Source organism: Bos taurus, chromosome 10, assembly GCF_002263795.3.
Source record: "Bos taurus isolate L1 Dominette 01449 registration number 42190680 breed Hereford chromosome 10, ARS-UCD2.0, whole genome shotgun sequence".
NCBI classification, from domain to species: domain Eukaryota; kingdom Metazoa; phylum Chordata; class Mammalia; order Artiodactyla; family Bovidae; genus Bos; species Bos taurus.
Genome location: NC_037337.1, coordinates 61,860,381 through 61,884,476, shown reverse-complemented (window position 1 = coordinate 61,884,476; position 24,096 = coordinate 61,860,381). Strand labels below are relative to the sequence as shown.

At 41.0% G+C, this 24,096-nt stretch overlaps 1 protein-coding gene across 2 annotated transcripts in view; it reads right to left on the bottom strand.

Moving 5' to 3' along the window:
* Positions 1 to 24,096, bottom strand: part of FBN1 (fibrillin 1) — a 264,664-nt gene that overhangs the window by 34,691 nt on the left and 205,877 nt on the right. For both annotated transcript variants that reach the window (XM_015473179.3, NM_174053.2), the window contains 11 exon segments: positions 22,423 to 22,548; positions 18,596 to 18,718; positions 13,796 to 13,921; positions 11,713 to 11,829; positions 10,731 to 10,859; positions 9,927 to 10,046; positions 7,413 to 7,538; positions 2,814 to 2,963; positions 2,421 to 2,486; positions 2,035 to 2,151; positions 166 to 285 (listed from right to left, as the gene is read on the bottom strand). In XM_015473179.3, the coding sequence (XP_015328665.1) occupies positions 166 to 285; positions 2,035 to 2,151; positions 2,421 to 2,486; positions 2,814 to 2,963; positions 7,413 to 7,538; positions 9,927 to 10,046; positions 10,731 to 10,859; positions 11,713 to 11,829; positions 13,796 to 13,921; positions 18,596 to 18,718; positions 22,423 to 22,548 (1,320 nt within the window).

Here is a 24,096-nt window from a genome sequence, read left to right as displayed (position 1 = left end):
CTTTCTGCAGAGAGGAGGCCACATAGAGAAGAAATGATGACATGGCCCAGATCTTCTTTATTTTATATACCCTGGGTGGTATTTGATACTAAGAATTATAATCAACCAACTACTATCCCTATGATCAGAACATGCAACCAACTATCCTATGTTTAAGAGGCTTACCTTCACAAGTCATCATTGGCCCAGGCTCAAATCCCTCCTCACAGGTGCATTCGAAACCTCCAATCACATTCTTGCAGGTTCCATTTCCACAAGGATTGCCTACCGAACATTCATCAGTGTCTGCAAGTGATCAGAAGTATAGTCAAAATATGACGAATTGAGAGAAAATGCACTTGGACTCAGATAGTACCTTTCAAATTCCATTGGAGTACTTTGATCTCTAACATTTTGGTTCATTCTCATTCTGTCCTTGCAAGAGAGGAGTGCATATCTTATTACCACAGATTTATAGCTGTAAAATTTGACTTGCTAAGTAGCAGTAACAGTACCCAGGCTTCTTAGCTCTTACTGTGCTCTTTGCCGTGGGTGCCTCCAGCCTCCTATGTTATGAAATACATCTGCTGGGAAGAGATGCTTAAAGGGTTAAAACAAGGCTTCTCTTACAAGTCAAAAGTTTCTGCTTACTTAATGTTAGAAATACACCTCCAGTTTGGCCTTACATTACATCATTCTCCAAGAAGCCTTAAACATGATGGAGTTTTGCCAGATATAAAATAGAAGACTAAACTTACGCAAAATAAGAGACCAGAGGTTAAGCAAAATTAAGACACTGGATAAAGTCAAGAGTCAAGTAGATTTTGCTGAATTTGTGGAAACCAGATGGCTTCCATTAGGCAGAAGAAAGGCTAGAAAGAAATATGTTTAAGGTATGATCTCTCTAAACAACTGTGGAGAAAGTCTTACCAAGGAAGTCTAAAAAATATATGTCTCCTAATCCATCCACCTAGAATATTGACTGTTCTTATTCTGACATCTCTTGGGGAGAATACCTTCCTTTGGGCAAGGAACATTCCAGAGAAATAACACTGCTATCTCAGCTGTCTAGAGCACAGAAAAGTGATGAATTATTGTTGAGAGCTGTGTCTCGTGTTAGGTTCTGAAGTCAGAAAGTGAGGGCAAGAAGGCAGGGCTGAGAGACCCTGGTGAGGAGGCTTATTTCTCACATATATCGTAGTACTAACTGAAGATATTGAACAGAAAACACTGGCAACTTTGCTTTTGTTCTGCTATGAAATTGCATTTCACTGTCAGGATTATTACATCTCTTTCAAGTTAGTAAAAATCACACTATCATTGATTTTTAGAGCTGTAAGGTAATTAGAAATATTTTAATCCATCTGCATGATATTTATTATATTCTGAGGCTTAGAGGGCTGAAAAACTTGCTTAAGTTCCCACAGCCATGGCTGTGGATAAAAACCACATACCTTGATTCCCTGCATGGAAAGAACATTTTCTAATGCACACAGACAAACCCTCAGCATTTATGCCATTATTAATTTAGGTTACGTTGAATGGTTTTGAATTTCTTAGATAAAAGAGGTCAAAGGTCAGTCACAGGAGCCTTTTGAAATTTTAATAAGGGGGCTAAAACAAGAGGATACCCTGGGTCCGCAGCCTCTCATGGTACTAAGTGTAAGAAAATCTGGGTAAATTTTGTGTTTTCCATACTGAGAGAATAAGACTATGACAATTACCAATTTTTAAAAAAAATTTCTTAAAGGCTTTCACTATAATGCTGTCCGTTTTACCATCTCTTCAAACGTGTTCAGTGTCCTTGTCATCAGACTGTAAGGTCCATTCAAGGAAGGACGCTGTTGGCTCAGTTCACTAGGGTAGCCAAAGAACCAAGCCCAGTGCCTGGTACCTGGCAGGGACCCAGCCAGTACTGCTAGATGAATGATACATGAATGAGTATATAAAACTTATTTCTGTCCCATCTTGGTGTTTATATATCCTTGTGTGAATGCTGAATTGCTTATTTCCGATTTGTAAAATCTCTGTAGAGGAAGCCACTTTATTACTCACCCACACATTCATTCCCTTGCAGAATGTAGCCAAAGGGACATTCGCAGCGATAGGACCCATCGGTGTTGATGCACTGCCCGTGTTTACAGACATCGGGTTCTTTGCACTCATCCATGTCTTAAGCAAAGGAGGAAAAAACAGTGAACAACAAAGTAACTTTTTAGAAACACAAAGGGAAATTATGATTGTTTCAGTGTCTAATCAATGAAATGTATTATAATATTAACATACACTATAATAATATAATTGGTATCTAAATTAAAAGACCAAAAAATAGGGCTTCATTTACCAAGATAAATGTGGAGAAATAACAGCAAGAGAAAGGACAAGGAAGAGACTGGTTGAGAATATTATAAAATGCTGAAAGTCCAGTGCAAGCCACTCACCAACTGCTGAATCATCAGGTCCCACGATGATGCCACTTCCATAGGGACAGATCTGGCGGAAGGCCTCTGTGGTGGAGATGAACCCTCGTTAATGGGTGGGCCAATGGCATTTAGCAAATACCGTGTGGAGGCGGCACATACTGGAACACGATGAACAATCCAAGCCCAGAAACCAGAGAAAATTAACAAAGCTCTCAGAGCTGGGGTACCTACTACTTGGGCAGCTTTGAGTCATAACATACTTCAGAAAAAAATAACTACCTTGCTCCTAAAATAAAATAATCTTAGTGAACATTTCATCTGGACTTAATTAAATTGTCTTATTTTCTGAAAGCCTGCAGTCTTACAGCCTGCCCTGTGAATGGCCCAAAGAGATGCAGACAGGAGACATACCATCGGGTTCAGTGGGGCACAGCTCGCAGGGATCTCCCCAACCTTCTCCCTTCAAGGCACAGCAGCATTCCTGTTTGGAGTGATTTCTGGATTTGGGTGATGAACACTTTCCTCCTTCAAACTTCGCGTAACAGTAGCTCATTCGTAAATCTGCAACAAAAATTCAAGAGACCCCTCAATGGCTTTTCTGCTAAGTCATTATTGTATAACATTGAGTAAGAAACAATCCACCCTGTTAAATGTGATCTCTTCTTATGACTAAAGTCATACTTTTTAAGTGATTATAAAAGTAAATGAGCTGAGATCGTTAAGTGAAAGAATTCGTTGCTCAGCTGTGTCTGACTCTGCGACCCTATAGCCCATGAGGCTCCTCTGTCCATGGGATTCTCCAGGCAAGTGTACTGGAGTTAGTTGCCACGCCCTCCTTCAGGGGATTTTCCTGGCCCAGGGATTGAACCTGGGTCTCATGCATTGCAGGCAGATTCTTTACCATCTGAGCCACCAGAGAAGCCTGAGATCTTTAAAGTGATAAATAACTTTTGTAGTACGATCTGAAGAACAAATCTCTGTGACTTTTACCTTATTACTTTTCATGTTATCCAAGGTTCCAAAGCAATCTGATGTGAATAATTAAAACCAACACTGTCACATTCCAGTGCTGTCATCATCGGTGACTTCAAGATGGGGACATTCAGAGATGGACTAACATTTAGTGAGCACACTACGTTAAGGTAGATCTCCCAGTTCTAGGTCTCACTGTGATATTACACACTGCACTGTGTATTCTGTGTCGCCTAACCCCAGATGCCAGGCATAGAGCAAATAAAGATGTGGCAGTTTTGTGAACTGACAAAAATACAACTAACTCAGTGTATTTCACTGAAGCAGCTATTTGGTTTCTGTCTACAAAATATATGTGAGGCTTTCTGCAGATTTTATGCACATATGTGAACACACTTGCACACACACAGAAGCTTGTCTGGCTCAACAGAGAGAGGGAAGGTAAAGAGGACAGGAAGATAGGTGGATGTGAAGGAGAATAATCATCCTTTCAAAGGATGTATTTCTTTCTTTTTTGACTTTATTACAATTTTAATATATTACCATACCACTAATATTACAGTATAAAAAAGGAAAAAACTAAAGAATTAGTTCTTTCTAATTACATTAATGTATTTTTAACTGAGAAAAAATGTAAACCTATATATTACTCTATCACAGTAATGAATAACATTTTTGTTTGGTAAACATAAATTTTAGCTTATACATGACAGATTCTACTGACTTTGGGTAATCTTTGAAACTGAAATCTATGCTTCTTTTTAGATTATTTCGTGCTTTAAAACTAAAGAATGAAGCAGAAAATATCAGTGTTTTGAGGTACATAAATTGTATCTTTAATATACTTTGATTTTATTAAAATTTACTTATTTGTTGCTATAAAGAATATATTTCTTTAACATCAGTTCTTTCTTGGCGACTCCAACATGGAGCATGGAATTGGGATCTAGGTCCTACAAAATTCTCCAATATTGCTTGACACAGCTTTGGAAACTGACTTTTCCATTTCTTATAGAGCAAGTTAGGTGACTCTAAAAAGTGAGCTCATCCAAGAGCCTGGAGTGTGTTTGCCCTCAAATTTGACTTCCAAAGTTTTGCAAACTCTGAGTTACACAGATGCTAAAATCTGCAGGTTTTAAGGAAATGTTTTCAGCTCCATTTTGCACAATACCCCTTTCTTTATGAATGACTGGGTCTGCTCTCTCCTGTCAATGTTTTCAAGTCCAGGTAGCAAATTATTAGAGCCATTTATAATTTCAGTTAAGACAATTTTACCATCTTAACGAGACAAGGTGAGAATAACTGAGTTGCAAAAGATCACAGCAGGAAAATTTTCATGAATTAAAGTAAAAGTATCAGCCAACCATATTTACCAGGCTCCAATAAGTCAAATTCAGTTGGCCTTTGCAATGAACTTGTTGAACTCATCATGGCTACCAACTCTTCAGATAAATGATCTCTCTGGGGTCTACTGCATTTTCACATTTGTTATGGGTGGGGACCTAATAGTCACCTTTTCGCAAACTACTCTTCTGAAGGTGAAGAGCAATAACAGCTGATCATTGTCCTGCAACACCTCCTCTATTCAAATGTTGTCTCTGTCAAGAAGCTTCAAGACTTTACAAACTGTAGTTTTTTAAAGGACACTTTTTAATTTGCTTTTTTTTTTTTTCCAGAAATCAAAATATTAGGTTTATTACTGCTGACACCCGGCATGGAAAATATGTCTCTGAATTGCAGGCATGTCTCATGGCTTCCTCATGTTCCTCCCAGAATTTGCTTTACTCCTCAAGTCCATTGTCACAGACAGCATTTTGTTTTTACTGGTCCTATTTTTATCATTTATGCCTATAACTATCTTAAGATATAATTTAATGACTACTCAAAAAAAATCTCAACAAGCATATCAAAACTCAGTTCTTTCCTCTGTCTTCCAGCTTGAAATGTATCTTTTAAACCTGGATACATGCATGTTGTAATATTGCTCTGTTATGTTCTCATTCTCTTTTCCTTTTATTACTGGCCCTGTTCCATACCCCAGCCCACCTCCCCAGCACCACTGTATCACCTCACCCCAGAAAAACATCTAGGTATGAAGTTTAGAGCGAGCCAAAGTGACAATCTGTCTCCAGTGAACTTCGTAGTGGGAGTGACTCACTGACCTCTGTGGCTTCAGGGGCCAGAGGCTGTTCACCTGAGCCCTAGGTCCCATTTGTTCCTTCAGAAACATTATCCATGGTTCTCTTCTATGGGATTTTCTAATTTTATGGGCACTAGAAGCTTGACTCCTAATTTGCCATCTTATAATAAAAACACAGCTCTTAATTCCCTGGCTCTAGCAAAATCTGTGTCCTGTGGGAGATTTATATTGGCTTTGTGGTCACTGTCTAGAATTGGTGTTTTAATCAAAGGTGCCATGCACTGGGAAAGAGTTTGTGTGCGCCCGCATCCTTTTAACGAGGGCTTGCTTGGATGCCTGTTTACCAGTCCATCTGTGAAGCACCCTTAATGACCTTTGAAATTTCATCAGAGCTACAAAAGTCACTTTCCCTGCTCGCATTCCTCAATCCTGGCTCTGCCTCTTGGAGCTGAGCTTGTGGCAGGGCTGCTCACAGCTGGGCTGAGTCTTCCTGCAGCGTTAGCTTGCTCAGTGACAGGCCAGTGCAAATTGAATTAATAGCCTCTGAATTTCCTCTGGCCTGCCACATCGGCAGATTCACACCTGGTTTCTCACTACTTTCCTTCCAAACTCCGGCCAAGCCAAAGGCACACAAAAACAAAGGAGCAAGAGCTAGAATTTATCTGGCTGGTCTGCACCAAACAGACAGATTATCTGCTTGCATCAAGCACGGCCCCACCCACAACCCAGAAATCCACATGGGGCTCTGATAGCTACCTACAAGATCAAACCAACAGAGAATTCTCAATGCTCCCCCTTCACATCCCTAAATATTACATGACAAGATGACCAGTTGAAAAGTAAAAGGTTAACCCAAATAACAATAATAAGAGTCTATGAAAGACTCAGAAGTGAAAAAGGTTTGTCATGTATTCAAGAAGACTGTTTGGGCAGGTATTCTTATTGTTTAAAAAGAAGAAAATTGAGCTTCCAAAAGATTAAATGACTTGCCCTAGGCTATAAATGACAAGGCTGAGATCCCTAAAGTCCAATTTTTGGAATCTTAAATAACATCCATTGCCTTTTATTTGGTAATATGGAAGTAAAAAAAAAAACAAAAATAACTAAGAAAAAATCCTGAACAATAAAACAAACAAACAAAAAACCCCAATGGAATGGGATAGGGGTTGTGGGGGAGATATGTGTGTTTGAATGTGATTTTTTTTTTTTTTTGGTCCTGAATTCATTAAATTAGTGTGTATAAGTAGACAGACATATACAATTGCCTTCTTTAGTAAAATCTAAGTAGTTTTCTGAGACATAATAAACTCTGTCATGCCTAAGTTCAGGCTCCCCTTTTGACTTTTTCTGAAGTTCACAAGTGTTATTCCTGAAAACAGACTATGGGCCAGCAAGAATCCTGGTCAGTTCACATTTATTTTTCTGTTTTCTTAGAAAACTTGTGATGTAAGAGATGGGCACTATATCCTGGGAGCACATGAGTTAATCTGCATTTTCTGTCTGAAAGTCTAGGTTTTGGCCCACACTTACACAGGTTACCTCTTCTGAGGCAGAGAACTTGTAACTGAACTTCCCCCAGGCTTTCCCGTGTTCAGTGGCTCATGGCTGATCCCCTGCTGACTGACCTGTCAGCGTCTGTGTTCTCAGGGGGAGAGGCAGGTTTAAAGTGCCAGGACAGTTGTTGTACAAGCAACTGTAACATGATGGATGAGTTTTTAACCTCAAAAGTAAAAATGAACTTTCTGACATATGGTAATCATTAGACCTCTGGGTGAATGAAAACACTCCATCTTCTCTTTTACAGAGAATCAAAGCTTTGCCATGTTTAAAAAAAATAAAACCACAACAAATAAACACAAAGTAATGAAAGTCTAAAGCCAAAAGTCAAAAGCACTTACCTTGGCACCTTCTTCCAGTGGAGGACAAGGAGAACCCGTCTGGACACAGACATTTGAAGCTGCCTTCAGTGTTACTGCACGTGCCCAAGGCACAGATTTCTGGCTCTTCAACACATTCATCAATATCTAAAAAAAAGTCCACATGTCAAACAAAGTCAAAACACAATGGAGATACTGTCAGCTGATAAATGCACAATGTGAAAGGAAAAAGCCTAACTGAGTTTCAAATGTCTTCCAATAATGAAGATTCTTCCTTATAATGCTGGAGTAGACTTTAGGCTGTGATGACTTTTAAAAAACTAGTTTTGCTGGTTCTTATCATAAAAATGGGCTCTGCAAGTGCCTTCTTTGGAATGCAGTGAGAAACATCTTTTACCCAGATTGAGTTTATTAGATAATTAGAAAAGTTGCAGTAATTTCGTACTACCCTCAACTGGGAAGGAACAAGAAACTCTAGAGTCTGACTTCACTAAAAAGTAAGCAGATGCTCTGAAATTCAAATTATTTTAACAATGAGTTACTCAGCGAGAGATCTAGGCCTTTGAAACAAATTTGTTCCTCTCCACCCATCCACAGTGTTTTCCCCAGTATCCTATGCTATCAACCTAAAACTGTGACTTTTACAAGGACGCTAATACTTGTGAAAAAAATCCTAATGCAATACAAACTAAAGACATCACAGGAAATGAGGCTCCTGTCTCTCATTTGCAGTTTAATTTTTCTGAAGAAACAAAGATATCTTCCATGTAAAGACTATAGTTTTTCTTTTATCGTCTAGATAATAGGAATTTGACACACGTAATTGTGGCAGGTTTCCTTGAGCATATTAGGATACCTTATCTACTGTAAAGGGGTAATTAAGGATGGTCTGCATCCTGAATGGCTTGAGTATGTCCTAGTTTGCCTGGCAGAGTCCTAGTTTATGCTTGTTGACCTGCACTCATGAATAGTGAGTGTAGGTCAAAATTGTCTTCATTTGGTGAGCCAAGTATATGATAAACCTACTTATGGAAAAAGTATGACCACTCTTTCCAAGAGGCTTACCCATCTTTTCCCCTGACTTTCAGCAGGAATTTGTAGTGAAAAAGAGGTAAGTCTTAAGTCTCAGCCATGCTATTTTAATGGAAATATTTTTTTCCAACAAGAGAGATTCTCTCATATCTTGGGACTCTTTATCTTCAGGTTTGTACAAGTTCTTCCCACACCAAAATGTATTTGTATTACACAGCTTTATTCCCATGAGGTCCAAGTAAAGGGCAGTTATGAAATTAACTTTTTTATCTTGACTTAGTTTTGTAAACACCACACAATAGATATTATAGAAATGTGCAGTGCAAAGTGATTATCTTTCTGTACAATGTAAAACCAGCCTCTTCATTATTTCATGTTATGTCACATTTATAACTGCATCATGCTTCCTTTGGTTTATTAACTAACAAATCTGAACAAATGTGAACTAACAAAGCTGCTGCTGCTGAATTACTCCATCCCTATACTCCCTCCACCCCCACATCCAATCTTTTCTTAAAAGTCAACTTTTGTAAAAATGCTCAGATGTTTCCTTTTTTTTCTTGTTTTTGTTGTTATGATTCTCCTATGGTAGAAATCAAACTGTAGGTGCCAGCTTCATAAGGGTAGGGACAAAGATTTAGAATGAACACATGTATTGACTATTCTGAAAATCATTTTTTCTATATATTTTCATTCTGTTCATTTAGGGGTAATTTTGCATTAATCATGGAATAATGCTGACCTCTAATAGAAGTAAAATGACACAGTAATTTGTATTTAGGTCTAATTTTGATGTTTTCACTTAGAATATTATCCCTTGACTGAGATTTAAATTAGATATATAATAAACATTTCTCATTGATGATATTAAAAGTGGACAATTCTTACTCATTAGGGATTAGACACAGACTTGTTGAAAGGTGGGAGCATGGACTAGGTGACCTCTTAAAAGTCCTTTTCATCCTATTTATTTATGAATTTATGACAGTTAATGACTTTCATTTAACATAATGATACATGTATTGAGGAATGCAGTACTATAAAATTTGCTGAGAATTTATTTGTAGTTATGCATTTCTACCACTCTACAAGTTGAAACAACAATGACAAATTACATAGCCACATTCATCCAACCTTGAATGTGATCACTTAAAGATTTTAACTGGAATCAGGAAGCTATTTTTAATTGCAACCCACTGGCACTTAAAAATAGGTAGTTCAGGACTTTTTATAAGCTGCATAAAAACACATTGGAAAAGGGTCAGGGTAATGCAACCACTCAAGTACACAGAGCAAAACAGCTTCATCAGAGATTAGCCTGAGAACTAGATGTTCTTGTCTCATCATCTAATTGTGAGCCCATAAGTCACACCCTACCCTTGGATTTGTCTGATAAAGTATTGCAAAATGAAGACACCATCACACCATCTCAAAAATTTGACTCTGATAATGTCAATGAGGTAACCAATACTGCTCATTTCCAACTACTGATAGCCCTCTTACCTTCACACTTGTCATTCTGGAGACTGTATCCAGGTGGACAGATACATCTGTAGGACCCATCCAAGTTTTGACAGGTGCCTGGGGCACATTTTCTGGGATCTAGGAGACATTCATTGATATCTGCAAAGGGAAAAAGAAGAAAGAGTTTCCCACTGGCATGATTTCCATCAAGCAATTAAAATCCAAAGACACTGGAATCAAATCTAATACATAAATCTAAAGCCCCAAAACTCCACCATGAATAAAAATTAACACCTCAATAAAAACCAGCTTTATCAGCTTTTGGAAGTGAGCTAAGTAACAGCCATACTTTATTTTATCTACAGAAAATTAAATATTTGCAGAAAAGTACAGCATTCACATGTATACCTGTGGCGGATTCATTTTGATATTTGGCAAAACTAATACAATTATGTAAAGTTTAAAAATAAAATTTAAAAAAAAAGGAAAAAAAAATATCTTGTAATAAAAAAAAAAAAAGTGAATGGCTATGAAGATTTTTGAGGGCACCTAGCAGCTTATAGAAGAGCTTACTACAAAGCTATGTGGAAGAAAAAAAGAAAGGGAATTACAATTGTATATAGGATAATTCAACTGTCACACTGAATGTTGTAATATTGTAACTGTTTTCTGCAAGTACAGAAACTTAAAGGGGAAGAGTGCTACATATACCATATACACCTACAGGCAGGATCAGGGTAGTTCTATTCTGATCTTTTTCCTCCAGGCTTCTGAAGGAAGAATTGTGATACAGATTGCGTGATTCCTGGCGTGGCCTCAGGGCCTTTCTGCGGCAGCACTCACCCACACAGGTTCTCCCATCTGGAGCCACCTCATAGCCTTCATTGCACTGACACTGGAAGGACCCCACTGTATTGATACACTGGCCATTTCTGCAAAGGTTCCCATTTCCAGTTGCACATTCATCAACATCTGCCAAGAAAAACATCCTTTGATATATTCCAAAGAAAAATGTCATAATCCCATCAATGACCAAAACCTTTAAAGGGAAAAAATGCTTATTCTGAATTTCAGTGGCCTTTGCTGGCTCAGACAAACTTAAGAAATTCCTTTCTGGTTAGTTTATAACAACAAACCTGGCTTTATTTACCTATCAGAACTTTAAAGATGAAATAATTCTACTAATTCAATTGATAATTTATGTTAGGATTTTTATCTGAGTTTCACTTTGATCATACTTTAGGTTTCATTTTTAAAGGTTAAAACTGAATTACTAATACACAGTACATCTGAGAGTATTATTAACAATTCTTGTAATCAGAAGTATGTAAAAGTGGCCTCTTGCACAATACAAAATTTGGTTCCTCACCCTTGCTTGTGAATAGTATAGCATACTTTATAGGAAGAATTTTATAGCTTCAATAATTTACTTCTCTGAAGAGAGGCTACAGTGAAACACCTAGACAAGTAGGTCCACACTGCTCCCGAATTATGTGATTTCTTTACAAAGGATCGTTTTTATATGTTTTAAAACATATTGAATTTACTTTGAAATGAATTTAATTAATTTGTATCATAGTAGCCATAAAAATTATAGTTGCTAATGAGTATTTTAATAAAAGGCATAGATGTCCTAACTGTATTTGACACCTAATGAGCATCTCACTGACTGTTAGTTACTTAATTAGCATATAACTCTTAACCGACTGTCACAACTAAATTGGTATATATTAAAAACAATAGCCGGCACGCTGGAGATGATGCTAATTACAGAGACACACATGACACTGCCTTCCCCTGGTGGTTGGCTGTCTTGCACACGTACCTATGCAGTCATTGTTGTGGGAAAGGATGAAACCGTGATTGCAGCGGCAGTTGAAGGAACCAATCGTGTTGCGGCAAGTGCCATTCCCACAGGCATCTCTTTCACACTCATTTATGTCTAGCAGGAATGAAGGAAAAGGAGAAAGGAAAAGAACAAAGGAAAAACATGATTACGAACAGAAGAAGGGGGAATATGGTCACCTGGGGTTGAAAGGCATTTTAGAGTTCACAAAGCATTGCGCATCCACTGAGAACATCTAGATCTGACGTCAGTGTGAGTTCCCGCAGTGGCAGCTCCCTGCGAGAAACTAGCAAAAGGCGAGGTTCTAAGCCTTGGGAGAAAATCCTTTCCTTGGTTGGCATGTGAAAGGAGGCAAGCTAAGGACATGAGAACTGGACAAGAACTATTTTATTCTATTTACTTCTAGAATTCTCCACCCTTGCCACTTTTTCTCAAATATTTTCACTTGGAAATGGAAACTTCTGTGCGCATCTGGGTCTTGATTCGCTGCCACCTCTGGCAAACTTCAGCCTTTAAGATTCTCACTCCAGTTTACCAAAAAGCAGTGAGTCACCTGATATTACCCCAAAATCAGCAACAAAATAAATTAGCTTTCTAACTCACCTGGAAGACATCTGTTTCTTTTTCCCAGTCTGCCCCTAAAAACCCACGACCACTCCCACGAAATGTTGACTTATCTCTCTTCTAAATTATCTCAACGTGATGGCACTCAATTTGGCTCTTCTCTAGCAGTATGAGCTGTCTTTTGGTTGGTCTACAACTTTTCACTTTGACTATCCTGTAAAGCTATTTTGGTGTCTTATGATGTCTTTGCATCTTGTGACAGCAGTTATCATCTTTCTAGTAGGAGTATATTTTACTAAGGAGGACATAAGAAATTAAAATGAAAACCATTGATATTCCCGGTTTGCGATATCCACAGGCAGAATGTGGAGGGCCAGGACAAAGGGATGGGGAAGGAGTGGAAGGTAACACCTCAGGTTAGTAAAATGTAGTGTTTAGAGTTAGGATTTCCTTTGCCTTCAGACTTTGGATGTAAAGATGAATTATGTATGATCTTAAATCAGGATGCTGTAGCTAAGCAGAATGTGACTCCAACGTGTGTGTCTGAAGACTGAATCCAAATGAGTCACCCTTCCAGCAATCAAGAACTTCTGCCTTGATTCATTTTTAGCCAAGCAAGTGAATTTCTTTGGTTGGGCAGGTTCTTTGGTGGGGATTACAGATAACTCAGATGGGAGAGGGATAATGAAAGTTGGACAGGGCTTCATGAATACACCGGGTTATCTCTCCAGTGATTAGTGGGGCTGATTATAATCTTTAACTTAAAACTTGTTATCTGCTCTGAAGATGACAAAACTTTATGAGAATGTTCCCTAATGGATGAATCCAATTACATCCAAAGGCAAGCACTTTAAATGTTATTGACTGTTCTTTTTCCTGATTTATATTCACGTAGTCCCCAAAAGACTTAATGGATGTTGCTTTAAAATAGAAAAAGAAAGGAGGGAAGGAGAGAACTTGATTGATTACATATTTGAAGTTTAGTCTAAATCAACATTCTGATTCAGTGCTAAAACTAAGGAAGAGATTTAAAATCTTGAGCTCTTTTCCCCTAGGAAAATGATCTGTAAATTTGCCTTTAAGGACCTGCTATATCCTTATATATATGTAACAGTTATATATAGACAGACACTTCTCAAAAAATGCTCATACTCAACCACTCAAAAGCTGCACTCTGTTCCAATGAGGCAAATTCAGATAAATATTATAAAGGAACAGTAGGCTATTACCATTAATAAAAGTAATTTTTTGTCTTAATATCTTTCTCAATTTATCCCTTTATAAAAGTTTTTCTGAACTGACAGCCAAATGAATATCAAGAAAGAGGTTTATGATGTTCAGATTCCCAAAGATTAAATATCAAAGGATATTAATGCTACACACCTGCTTCTGTATTTTATAAATAGCAAAACAATTAGTGTTAGCTTTTATATATATTCAGATGCACATGAATTTTTCAATAGAATATGAAAAAATGAAATGATAGCCACATACTCACCCAAACACATGGTTTGATCAGCGTTTGTTTTAAAACCAGTGTGGCAAAGGCAATAAAAGCTTCCAACTGTGTCAATACACTGTCCATGGCTGCATATATTGGGGATTTCTTGACATTCATTGCGATCTGTAAATAAAAAGCATCTTAAGTGGAAACTTGGAAGGCCAAATCAAATCATTTTTTCTTTTTCAAATCAAATAACTTACTTCTAGGTATTGGCCTCAGGTTTAATCCTAGTTCTAAACTAAGCCAGTGAAACTGATGCTGACATTATATTCAATATTTATTTTTGACTCAAAATTGGTTAAAACACTCTCATTTACTAGGCACATTCAGAGCATATTAACAATACACAAGCAATGAAAAACAGGGGCAGTATCCAAAAAATCTTCTGAAAGATGAGAAAACTTAGATATAGAACAGAGAACAGACATGCAAGCTGGGAGATAATCCATTTGATTATCTGCCTACACAGAATCCTAGACTATGGAATTAATTGAAGTATTTTGTCTAGTCAAGATTTGGTGTCTCAAATCATGGAAGCTGCATGGCTTCCTCTGGAAATTTAAACAAATCCCATTGCTAAGCTAGGTTTTCATGATGGACAGCCTGCACGGTCCCTTGCTCCAGTTTCACCCCATTATTTTGTCTTACTCCTATAACCTTTTGTTCCATCTTAACCAAGCCTTCCTGTCTACATAGGACTCCTTTCAGCACCTGACAATCCTAATAATGTTTCTTTCTTTCTTTTTTTTAAATCTATTCTTTCAAAAGGAAGCCCTCTCATCTTGCTTCTGCCACTCACTGGGCTCTAAGTTACATTTATTGTCAAGTTAATACTTCTTGCTCTCCTGAAATCTAATTATCTCAGAAGCCAAACTTGTTGCATGAATTCACAAATGACATAATTGCATGCCCACTTATGTCTGTAATTTTTTAAAGCTCTCAAGATCCCATGTTTAGGGAAAGTGTAACTTGAGGAGCACTGATTTTCCTATTGTCACAAAAGAAAGCAAAAGGCAGAATGCTGCTGTGGGTGCAGATGCCAGAGAGCAGCTTGGTACCCCGCTCTCAGCTGAATAATTCAAGCTTGCCGTTTGCCCGCCCTGGCTACTGAGAAGACAAAAACAGGGAATGGGCACCTTTTGCTGCCCAGGACACTTGTGCCCACGCCAGGACAGAATATACTTCACCCATTTCATGTGCTCAGGCTGCCATTTATACAACTACTTCCTTCCAAGTACACAAAGCATCTAGAGTCGACGAATCACCATGTCCTTTAGATCTCAGGTCGGGGGTGGGTGTATCATGAAAAGGGGAGACTAGGGTAGAGCATCTTAGGAGCTACAGCTAGTCTGCAGAAATGCTAGTGAACAGAGGATGTGTGTGCTAAGTTGCTTCAGTCATGTCCAACTCTTTACAATCCTATGGACTGTAGCCTGCCTGGCTCCTCTGTCCATGGAATTCTCCAGGCAAGAATACTGGAGTGGGTAGCCATTTCCTTCTCCAAGGGATCTTTCTGACCCAGGGATCGAACCCAGGTCTCCTGCATCGTAGGCAGAGTCTTAACCATCTGAGCTTCCAGAGAAGAACAGATGATGATTATTCACATTTTGGATAAAAATGAATTTCAAATGAGCAAACTGCTCCCTGGGATAGGCAGAGGACACTGATTTCCACTACCAAGCTCAGTGAAGAGAGTTGATTTTGAGGAACGGTGTCTCGGGGGCTTATTATAGTCAGCCTAGACTATGGGCACCCTCAGGTAATACTGAGTCTGGGTGAATGCAAGGATCTGGTCTGTCTCATCTCTGGGGCCCAGAGGGAATGGAGAGCATTAAGAATCTTACTAGAAAGGGATCCTCAATTAGGAATTTTCTTTCCTACACTGCCTATTTCATGATGAATTTTTTTTTTTAATGAAACATGGATTACTTTGCAGTTCTGTTGGTGAAATAGAGAGTTACAATTGTAGAGAACTTGATTATGAAGTTCACTTTGTCTTGAGGTTTCTACAAACATCAGGATTTAAAGTCCCAGAAGAGTATGAGGTTGAGATAGGAGATTTAAACAGAGTATTGGGGGAAAACACCCACATAGTCAGCAGAGAGAGAGGAAATCATAAGGAAATAGCTGGGAAGAGTATGTTTTTAGTTGGACAAGGCATTTCAGGAGTGGCTGCCTCTGCTCTCACTACTCAGCTCCTGAGGTCCGACTAGCAACCTTGGCTTAGACACCTACCTGTTCTCTCAGGTCTCAGAAACATGGGTATTATGGCCAGCTGGTGAAATGATGTACTTAAAAGTTCAAATAAAAATCTTACTATGATACGGAAATTTTAGTTCTTTTCATCTTAAACACAGGAAGAAAGGAATATTTTAACAATACATCTGAAAAATGCCATGTATAGAATAGTATTTAAAGACATTTTAAGAGATTTTATAAGTAAGATATGGGCCCTCCCTGGAGGTCCAGTGGTTAAGACTCGGTGTTTCCACTGCAGAGGCCATGGGTTTGATCCCTGGCTGGGAAACAGATTCCACATGTCGCATGATGTGGTCAAAAAGATTAAAAAAAAGATTAAAAAGTGATAATTATAAAAAACAAAAGTAGGATGTAAGTGAAGACATTTCCAGAGTGAAGTCTTCAGCCCTAGAGGCTGAACAACTGCAAAACTCAAACTCAAGTACATTCCCTTTCTTGTAAGAATTTCATTGAATGAGGGAAACAAAGCTTGGGCTACAAACAGTACTCCCTCACGATGCTTACTGCTGATTAACGCTGGATGAGCTTTATCCAGAGTATTTATGTTAGTACTCTACAAAAAAGATTTGACAGGACGTAAGCCCCAGCCAAGCCCTGGTTGGATATCTCGTCTTGACGTTTACAATAGTTCTTCCCACATCTCGCCTCACGTGAAATGGTGTGAAACTACACGTTCCATATTATCAGCAACTCCTTATTTTGATTGGAGTTATTTCACCCAGTCCCAAATAAATGCAAATTAAGAGCAAAATGCAGGGAAGTGGTATGAATGCCAAATTTCATGAGGGTATTGTGACTCCTATCAGAGACGTCCTCACTTTTCCTGTCCTGGTTTTTTTTGTTGTTGTTGTTAATATGTGGATTACAAGTGTTCTGTTGACAAAAAGCTAAACACTTGCACATGTTCCTTTAAAGCCCCAGAACAAGTCTTGATTCTCAAAGTGAGTTTTTGTTCTGGTATAAACACCCTCTTCCCACCAAAGTCTCATAAAACAATGCAAAATGCCCTACGGAGAGCAGTGTACTTCCTACCACTTAATCACTGGTGCACAAGGAAATCCATGGAAAATCTGACCATGTTCCTTGGTGTTGTTTGATTCACAAATGCATAAACTATCCAGGAAACTCCTTGTAAAATGGACTAGAGGCAAAACAACAGGTTGTTCCTGACCTCTTTGCTAAATATATAATGGTTTATAATTACTGAAAAACTCACATGAAAATCATTCTGAGGTGTTACTTTGCTGCTGGGTTGAAACACCAGTGTTTTCATTTTGATACCACTGGCTACAAAATACCATCAGATGTTTAACAACTTTTTCTGTTGTTGTTTAGTTGATAAGTTGTGTCCCACTCCTTGTGACCCCATGAATTGTAGCCCACCAGGGTCCTCTGTCCATGGGATTTCCCAGGCAAGAATGCTGCAGTGGGTTGCCATTTCCTCCTCCAGGGAATCTTCCTGACACTCAGGGATGAAACCCATATCTCCTGCCCTGGCAGGCGGGTTCTTTACTGCTGAGCCACCAGGGATAACTTCACTGTCACTGTAAGCTGGTGACATACTCATCCTTCTCATTTCTACCATGTCCCTGACAAAGGTGAACACCGAAGAAATTTAACCTCTAATAGTTTCTCATTTTACTGTAGGTGACATCGCAAATAAAACGCTGTTACAGTTTGCTGCCCTCAGTTCTATAAGATGCTAAGGAAAAAAGATAATACTGTTGGTTCTTTTGCTTGGTTTGTGAAGGTTAACCCAGCCCAGCTCAGGAGAGCTTTGCTGTCTAGAGTTGGTATATGTGGCTAGGATGGTGAAAACCTCACCCACTCAAGGGGGAGTAGGTAAAAGGAAAAAAAAGTATTTGGTCCTAAATACCAGGTAGGGGGGGCTTCCCTGGTAGCTCAGTTGGTAAAGAATCTGCCTGCAATGCAGGAGACCCTGGTTCGATTCCTGGGTCGGGAAGTTCCCCTGGAGAAGGGATAGGCTACCCACCTCAGTGTTCTTGGGCTTCCCTGGTGGCTCAGATGGTAAAGAATCTGCCTGCAATGCAGGAGACCTGGGTTCATGGTAAAGAATCTGCCTGCAATGCAGGAGACCTGGGTTCAATGCCTGGGTTGGGAAGCTCCCCTGGAGGAGGGCATGGCAACCCAGTCCAGTATTCTTGCCTGGAGAATCCCCATGGACAGAGGAGTCTAGTGGGCTACAGTCCATGGGGTGGCAAAGAGTTGAACATGACTGAGTGACTAACCATAGCACATAGCCCCAGTTAGGGAGTGTGTGTATGTGTGTGTGTGTGTCTGTGTGCATTTGTGGGAGTGGGTATTTGCAGCAGGGCAGCAGGGAGGCAAATTCGGAAAAATCACCTCTCTAAAGAGGAAAAAAGCCAAATGTTAAAGCATTTCAACAATTTTCCTGTTTACCAGTTTAGTTACTAGAACACAGAAGTCTGAATCTTAACCATCCCAAAGAAATCCAGGGATCTGCAGCTGGTTGGGGCTGGCCCGTCGGGTAGGCGCCTGCAGGTGGGGACTTACCATTGCACTGCCCCGTGGAGGTGAATCGGTAGCCGGGTTTGCAATCACAGCGGTAGCTGCCCGCGGTGTTGATGCACTCTGCGTTTCGCTGGCACACTGGGCCGTTCTGACACTCGTCAATGTCTACGAGCAGGAGAGAACTGAGTTACAAGGAGAGTAGAATCCAGTGTCAACAGGCAAGAGGCAAGAACAAAATCTGACTTTGCATTGGACCTGTTTTGTGAACCTTTGTTTCCTTTGCTCTTGTTACTATAATCAGTCTATAGCTACAAGCAGACACAGTGGTCTGCCTCGGGGAATCCTGCCCCTCTGCCTGAATGGTAAAATTTCAGTGCACAGAGAAATACCCTGATCCTGCCCACCTGTGAAGGACTGCAGGAAAAAGCAAATTGACACATCCTCTCCGCAGTGCTGGCCAAACCAGGAGATATTTTGCAAGATGTATGGGCTTTTTACTTTACCTCCTCACTTCCTCCCTCCCTCCCTCTGTTCTATAAAAGAAACTGGCATCCAGACCCTGATGAGATGGTACTCTAAACTCTAGTCTGCCATCTTCTCTGATGCCAGGCTTTCCAAACAAAGTTGCTATTTCTTGCCTCAACACCTCATCTCCTGATTATTGGCCTATTGTGCGGCAAGCAGGTTGAGCCTGGACTTGGTAACAAAGGCAAATGAAGGCTCTCACACAACACAGATTTATATTTTCTTGGGCTTCCCTGGTGGCTCAGAGGTTAAAGCATCTGCCTGGAATTCAGGAGACCCGGGTTCAATCCCTGGGTCGGGAAGATCCCCTAGAGAAGGAAATGGCACCCCACTCCAGTACTCTTGCCTGGAGAATCCCATGGAGGGAGGAGTCTGGTAGGCTACATACAGTCCATGGGGTCGCAAAGAGTCGGACACGACTGAGCGACTTCACTTTCACTTTCACTTTATTGAACAAACATTGGAAGATGGAAAGCTTTTCTAATTTTCCTGCTTTACTAATATTTTTCATAAATGCAAATACTGGATTTATTATCATCTACAGGTTCTAATTATGTTAATCTCTAGAAAAAGTTGTGAATCTCAGCCTCAAGGGCCACATTTGATAAGAGTATAGACTAATATCCTAGGAAGTCTTGTATTTGCTCAAAGTGCAGGGGGGTTGGGAAATCAGTCAGGTTGCTTTTGTTGTAGGGCCTGCAGAGCAGAGCATCTCAAACTTTGATGTGCGTTTAAATCACTTAAGATTTTATTGAAATACAGATTCCGACTCAGTGTGTCAGGGGAGTGGCTTGAGAGTCTGTGCTTCCAATAAGCTCCCAAGTGATGCTGGTCCACGGGTCCGCAGAAGGTGCTTTGAGCTGCAGGGCTGCAGAAGCTCCTGCTTAAATTTCTGCCACATGGCAGTCAAATCTAGGAAACTTAACATAAAGATTACACACAAAACCACTGAAAATAACCAAATGCTCACTATTAAAGAAAAGAATAAAGTGGCTATTGTGTGCTCCAGAGCTTTGCCTATGCTCGGGGAGTTGCTTGCCTATCTCTTAAAAATGTTACCAGCCATCTAATTCAGTTTCGCTTTAGGGCACTGCAGAATATACTTCAGTCCAGGCGATACCAATGGGGCAAAACGCATATTGTCTTCCCCTGCTCCTATGAAGCATTCTGCTGCTGCTGCTGCTGCTAAGTTGCTTCAGTAGTGTCTGACTCTGTGCGACCCCATAGACAGCAGCCCACCAGGCTCCCCTGTCCTTGGGATTCTCCAGGCAAGAACACTGGAATGGGTTGCCATTTTCCTTCTCCAAGCATTCTAATTCAGTCTAAATCCAGTATAGGGAGCAGCCAGAAACACAGGTGAAAGTCAGCTCTCAGCACCAGTGCTGGGGTTTCATGCAGAAGTTGGCTCAGCCAAAGTTCCCACTAGGGGGCGGCAAATACACCCAACCTAGGCCTCCGAGGTATGTGCTCTGTGGTGGGAAAACCTCAGGACTGTGGGCAGTCAGTGGGCCTATCTGTCTAACATGGGGTGTGTGTCTCATACAGGAGCAGAGTATGCCCACCATGGGTTACTAGGGCCCAGGATCCAGCACCACCTTACCCACCAGGCCTGCCCTGCTCCTCATAAAGAGTGTAGAGAAACACAGAGGGTAGCTTCTGTAGCTGGAGAAGCCAAACGGTGTCCTAGACAAGCGTTTCCCTGATGCCTCAGATGCCTAACATCTGATCCTATGCATGCTGGGGGAGAGCAGACACACAGATCCTCCCTGAATCACTTCTGGAATCCATTCCAACTGCAGTCTGGATGAGGCATGTGCTAAATCAACCTTCCTTTTCTGAGTCTGAGAGCTAGGAGTGTGCTGGGAAGCAGCTGACCCTGGATTAAACATTCACCCTGAAGATGGATATCCTATGAAACGGAAACCAAAAGCTGGAGCACTCTGTAATCTCTGTCAGGGTAGCCAAACGCTACCCTGACAGCGAGCCGCCTTCCACGGGTACAGCTGTAGGTTTTCAATATCAAGGGTGTGACAAGGTCTAGGTTGACATGGTGGTCATGGGTGGCCGTGCCTCTGGTTTCTGGTCAAGGGCTGCAGCTTCAGCAGAGATACGTATCAAAGAGGCACTTGGGTAGAGTGACCAGCTCTGAATGGAAGAGAAGGGGAGATGCCACAGAAGTGGACAGGCATCCTTAGGCATGCACCAGAGGTGGGAGACAGTGGCGATGAGCAGGCAGCTGCCCCTCGCACCACAGGTCATCTGCTATGGGCTCTCTTCTCTTTTTCCACATTCTGCCTCCTCCCCACACCTGATCCTTGACGGTCTCCAGAAGCCCGGGGCCTGAACCAAAGCCCCCAAATGACTATCTCTTTAGGAAGGCTAGGAATAGCTGTCCCCCTGTTTCTAGTCCCCCCACACAGCAGGCAGAGTAAGGGATGCTTGCCAACTTGGCCACAGGAACAGAAAGCCTGGTGAGGAGAATTTAACAAGCCTGTGCTCGGTGTATAACTTTACTCGTGGTCTCTAAGTTGCCCCTAGTTTAGGAGAAAAAGATTTTTTAACATTAAAATGTTTACCTATATGGTGTAATACATGCTCTAAGGAGCAATAAGCCTTTCTAACATGAACAAGAACTCTGTTAGAGGCTCTGAGTTTAAGTATGAAATAAGAAAATTACTCTAGCTGTCCTAGGGCCCATGGTATATTTAATAACCAGCAACGTCCCTTTTACTAAAATGTAAAAGAACACTATCTTCCCCAGATGTCGGAAAAATATGAAGTGCGGTGAGGAATGCGCAGAATCACAGTACATACACATGGCAAGGGGAGGTAATTTGAAAATGAAAAAAGTACCATTTTGCACGCATGCCAACATTCTTCGTATAAAATCGAATTTGCTGTTCTTGCCATTTGGAATTCTCTCATGCATTTGAAATATTTGCATTAACCGTGTTTTCACTGGGGAGGAGCAAAGGCTCCGCTTGGAAGAGAACACTGATTTTGAGATTCAACTCAAGATGACTGCCCACCACTCGTGCTCACTTTCAAGCTGTGTAAAACAATAGCCATCCACTGGACACACCTAGGACCTCAAGGCTTTTTCATATCAGCTGGGAAATCTAATACACTCTGTGTTGAGGGAGGGGGCAGTGGAGAGGACTGGGAAATGGACATCCTGCTTTGCCCACTGGGAGTAGAGTTAGGGAATTTTTTTTTTTTGGCAGTGAAATGTCTGTTGATCCACAGGGTGCCCTTCACTATAGCTAGAGTTTGATGAATTTCTGAAATTCCAATGTTGTAAAATTGGCTTATTTCTGGATGTGATACAGAGCAACATCTCTTACCTTCACAAACCAGCAACTTGTCATTATAGAAGAAGCCCACTGGACATTCACAACGGAAGCTGCCGACCATGTTGATACACACACCGTTTTCACAGACCCCTGGGATCTCCCGACACTCGTCGATATCTGGAAACAGAGCAAGCACGTGTGAGTGATGGCCTGGCATGTGGTCCCTGGGCAGGGTAAACTGGAATTGAAAGTTGGCTGCTTCTAACTAGTTCTGTGTAAGGTTTAAAGCCAAAGAAGAGACAGTGCATGTGTGTGTGTGTGTGTGTGTGTGTGCTGGCATGTACATGCATGTGCCTGGCATGTACATGTATGTGCCGGGTGGTGATAGAAGTGGGGGAAGTCAATGAAGAGCAAACTTAGATCACTAAGCCGCTTGTCAGACACTCCTATGTCTATCTCATTGATCATCTATCTTTCTGGTTTTGTTATAAAACATTAGCTCTGTCCAGGTAGGAGATTTTGCACCCACTGGGCCCTGTGCACCAGTGGAGCAGAATGAAAGTGACTGCCGAGAGTAACTGGTCTCTCTACCCCAAGTGTATGGTGGTGGCTGGTGGGGATGGGAGCAAAGAGCTGCTGAAGAACAGAAGATGATCCCATGGTCAGAGCCAACTCTGATCTTCCAAATTTCAGCTCAACGCCCTGCTCCTCCTTTGCGTGGCTTTGGTAAGGAAGTTAAGGAAGTAAGTCAGGTCTGAGGAGGTAAGCTGGGCCCAGGCTGACCATGTAGACAGAGTCAGAAGTGAGGAAGGACAGTCACAGTAGACTGTGGCCTCCCCAGGCCCGGGGCCAGGGCTGGCTGCTGCACCACGGTGTTACTGGCCCCTGGTATGCTGCCTGACATTTGATTAAGAACCAACACCTGGAAGTGGAGTTGATGAGGATTAAAGCAGGACCGAAGTAGGAGTGAGAGCACAGCCAGGGCCCCGGCTGCTAAAGCAAGCTGGCGAGGGAGCCGTGTGGGCAAGTCGGGTCTCCTCAAGAGCCTGGCGGGTCCGCTCTCTGCCTGACCTGCTCTGAACTCTCAGCCATTCAGCGTCCTCTAGGATAATAACAGCAGCAGTGGCAGCAATGGTACGGTGCCTCACCTGCTATACACATGGTGTATTTCTCAAGCGTTTAACTGGACATAGTTACCAAATCATCACAGCCACCCTGTGAGATGGTCTCTAGGCACTCTGACCATCCTCCTGATGCAAGTGATGGAACTGAGGACAGGTCGGAGGCTGGAACTCACCAAAGACCATACAGCCACCAGGAAGTAGATTTGATCCCAGGAATCCGCTAGCAGGCTACCCTTCCTCCCTTATGCTCTTCCACAGTCAAACAATCTTCACAAAACCATTATTGAAGGACTTGCTATCCCAGAGGGACCCTCTACCAGTCCTGTGCAGTTTCACAAAACAGTTCAGAAGCTGGGAGGGGATACAAAGTTTTGGTCTTTCCAATCCATTAAGTTTCTGATACTATTGTTGAGATACTTTTCCTTCCATGCCAGAGTCAGGAGCCTCTGCCAGGTACTTTGCCCAAGTTGTAACATGGCCATTGACTTTCGTGGAACCCACAAGAGCTGCTGCATTTTCAGAAGAATCATACCCAAAGGCAATCTGCTTTGAAGGAGAAAGTTCACAGGCCACAGATTTATGTTAGACCTTTTTCTAAAGG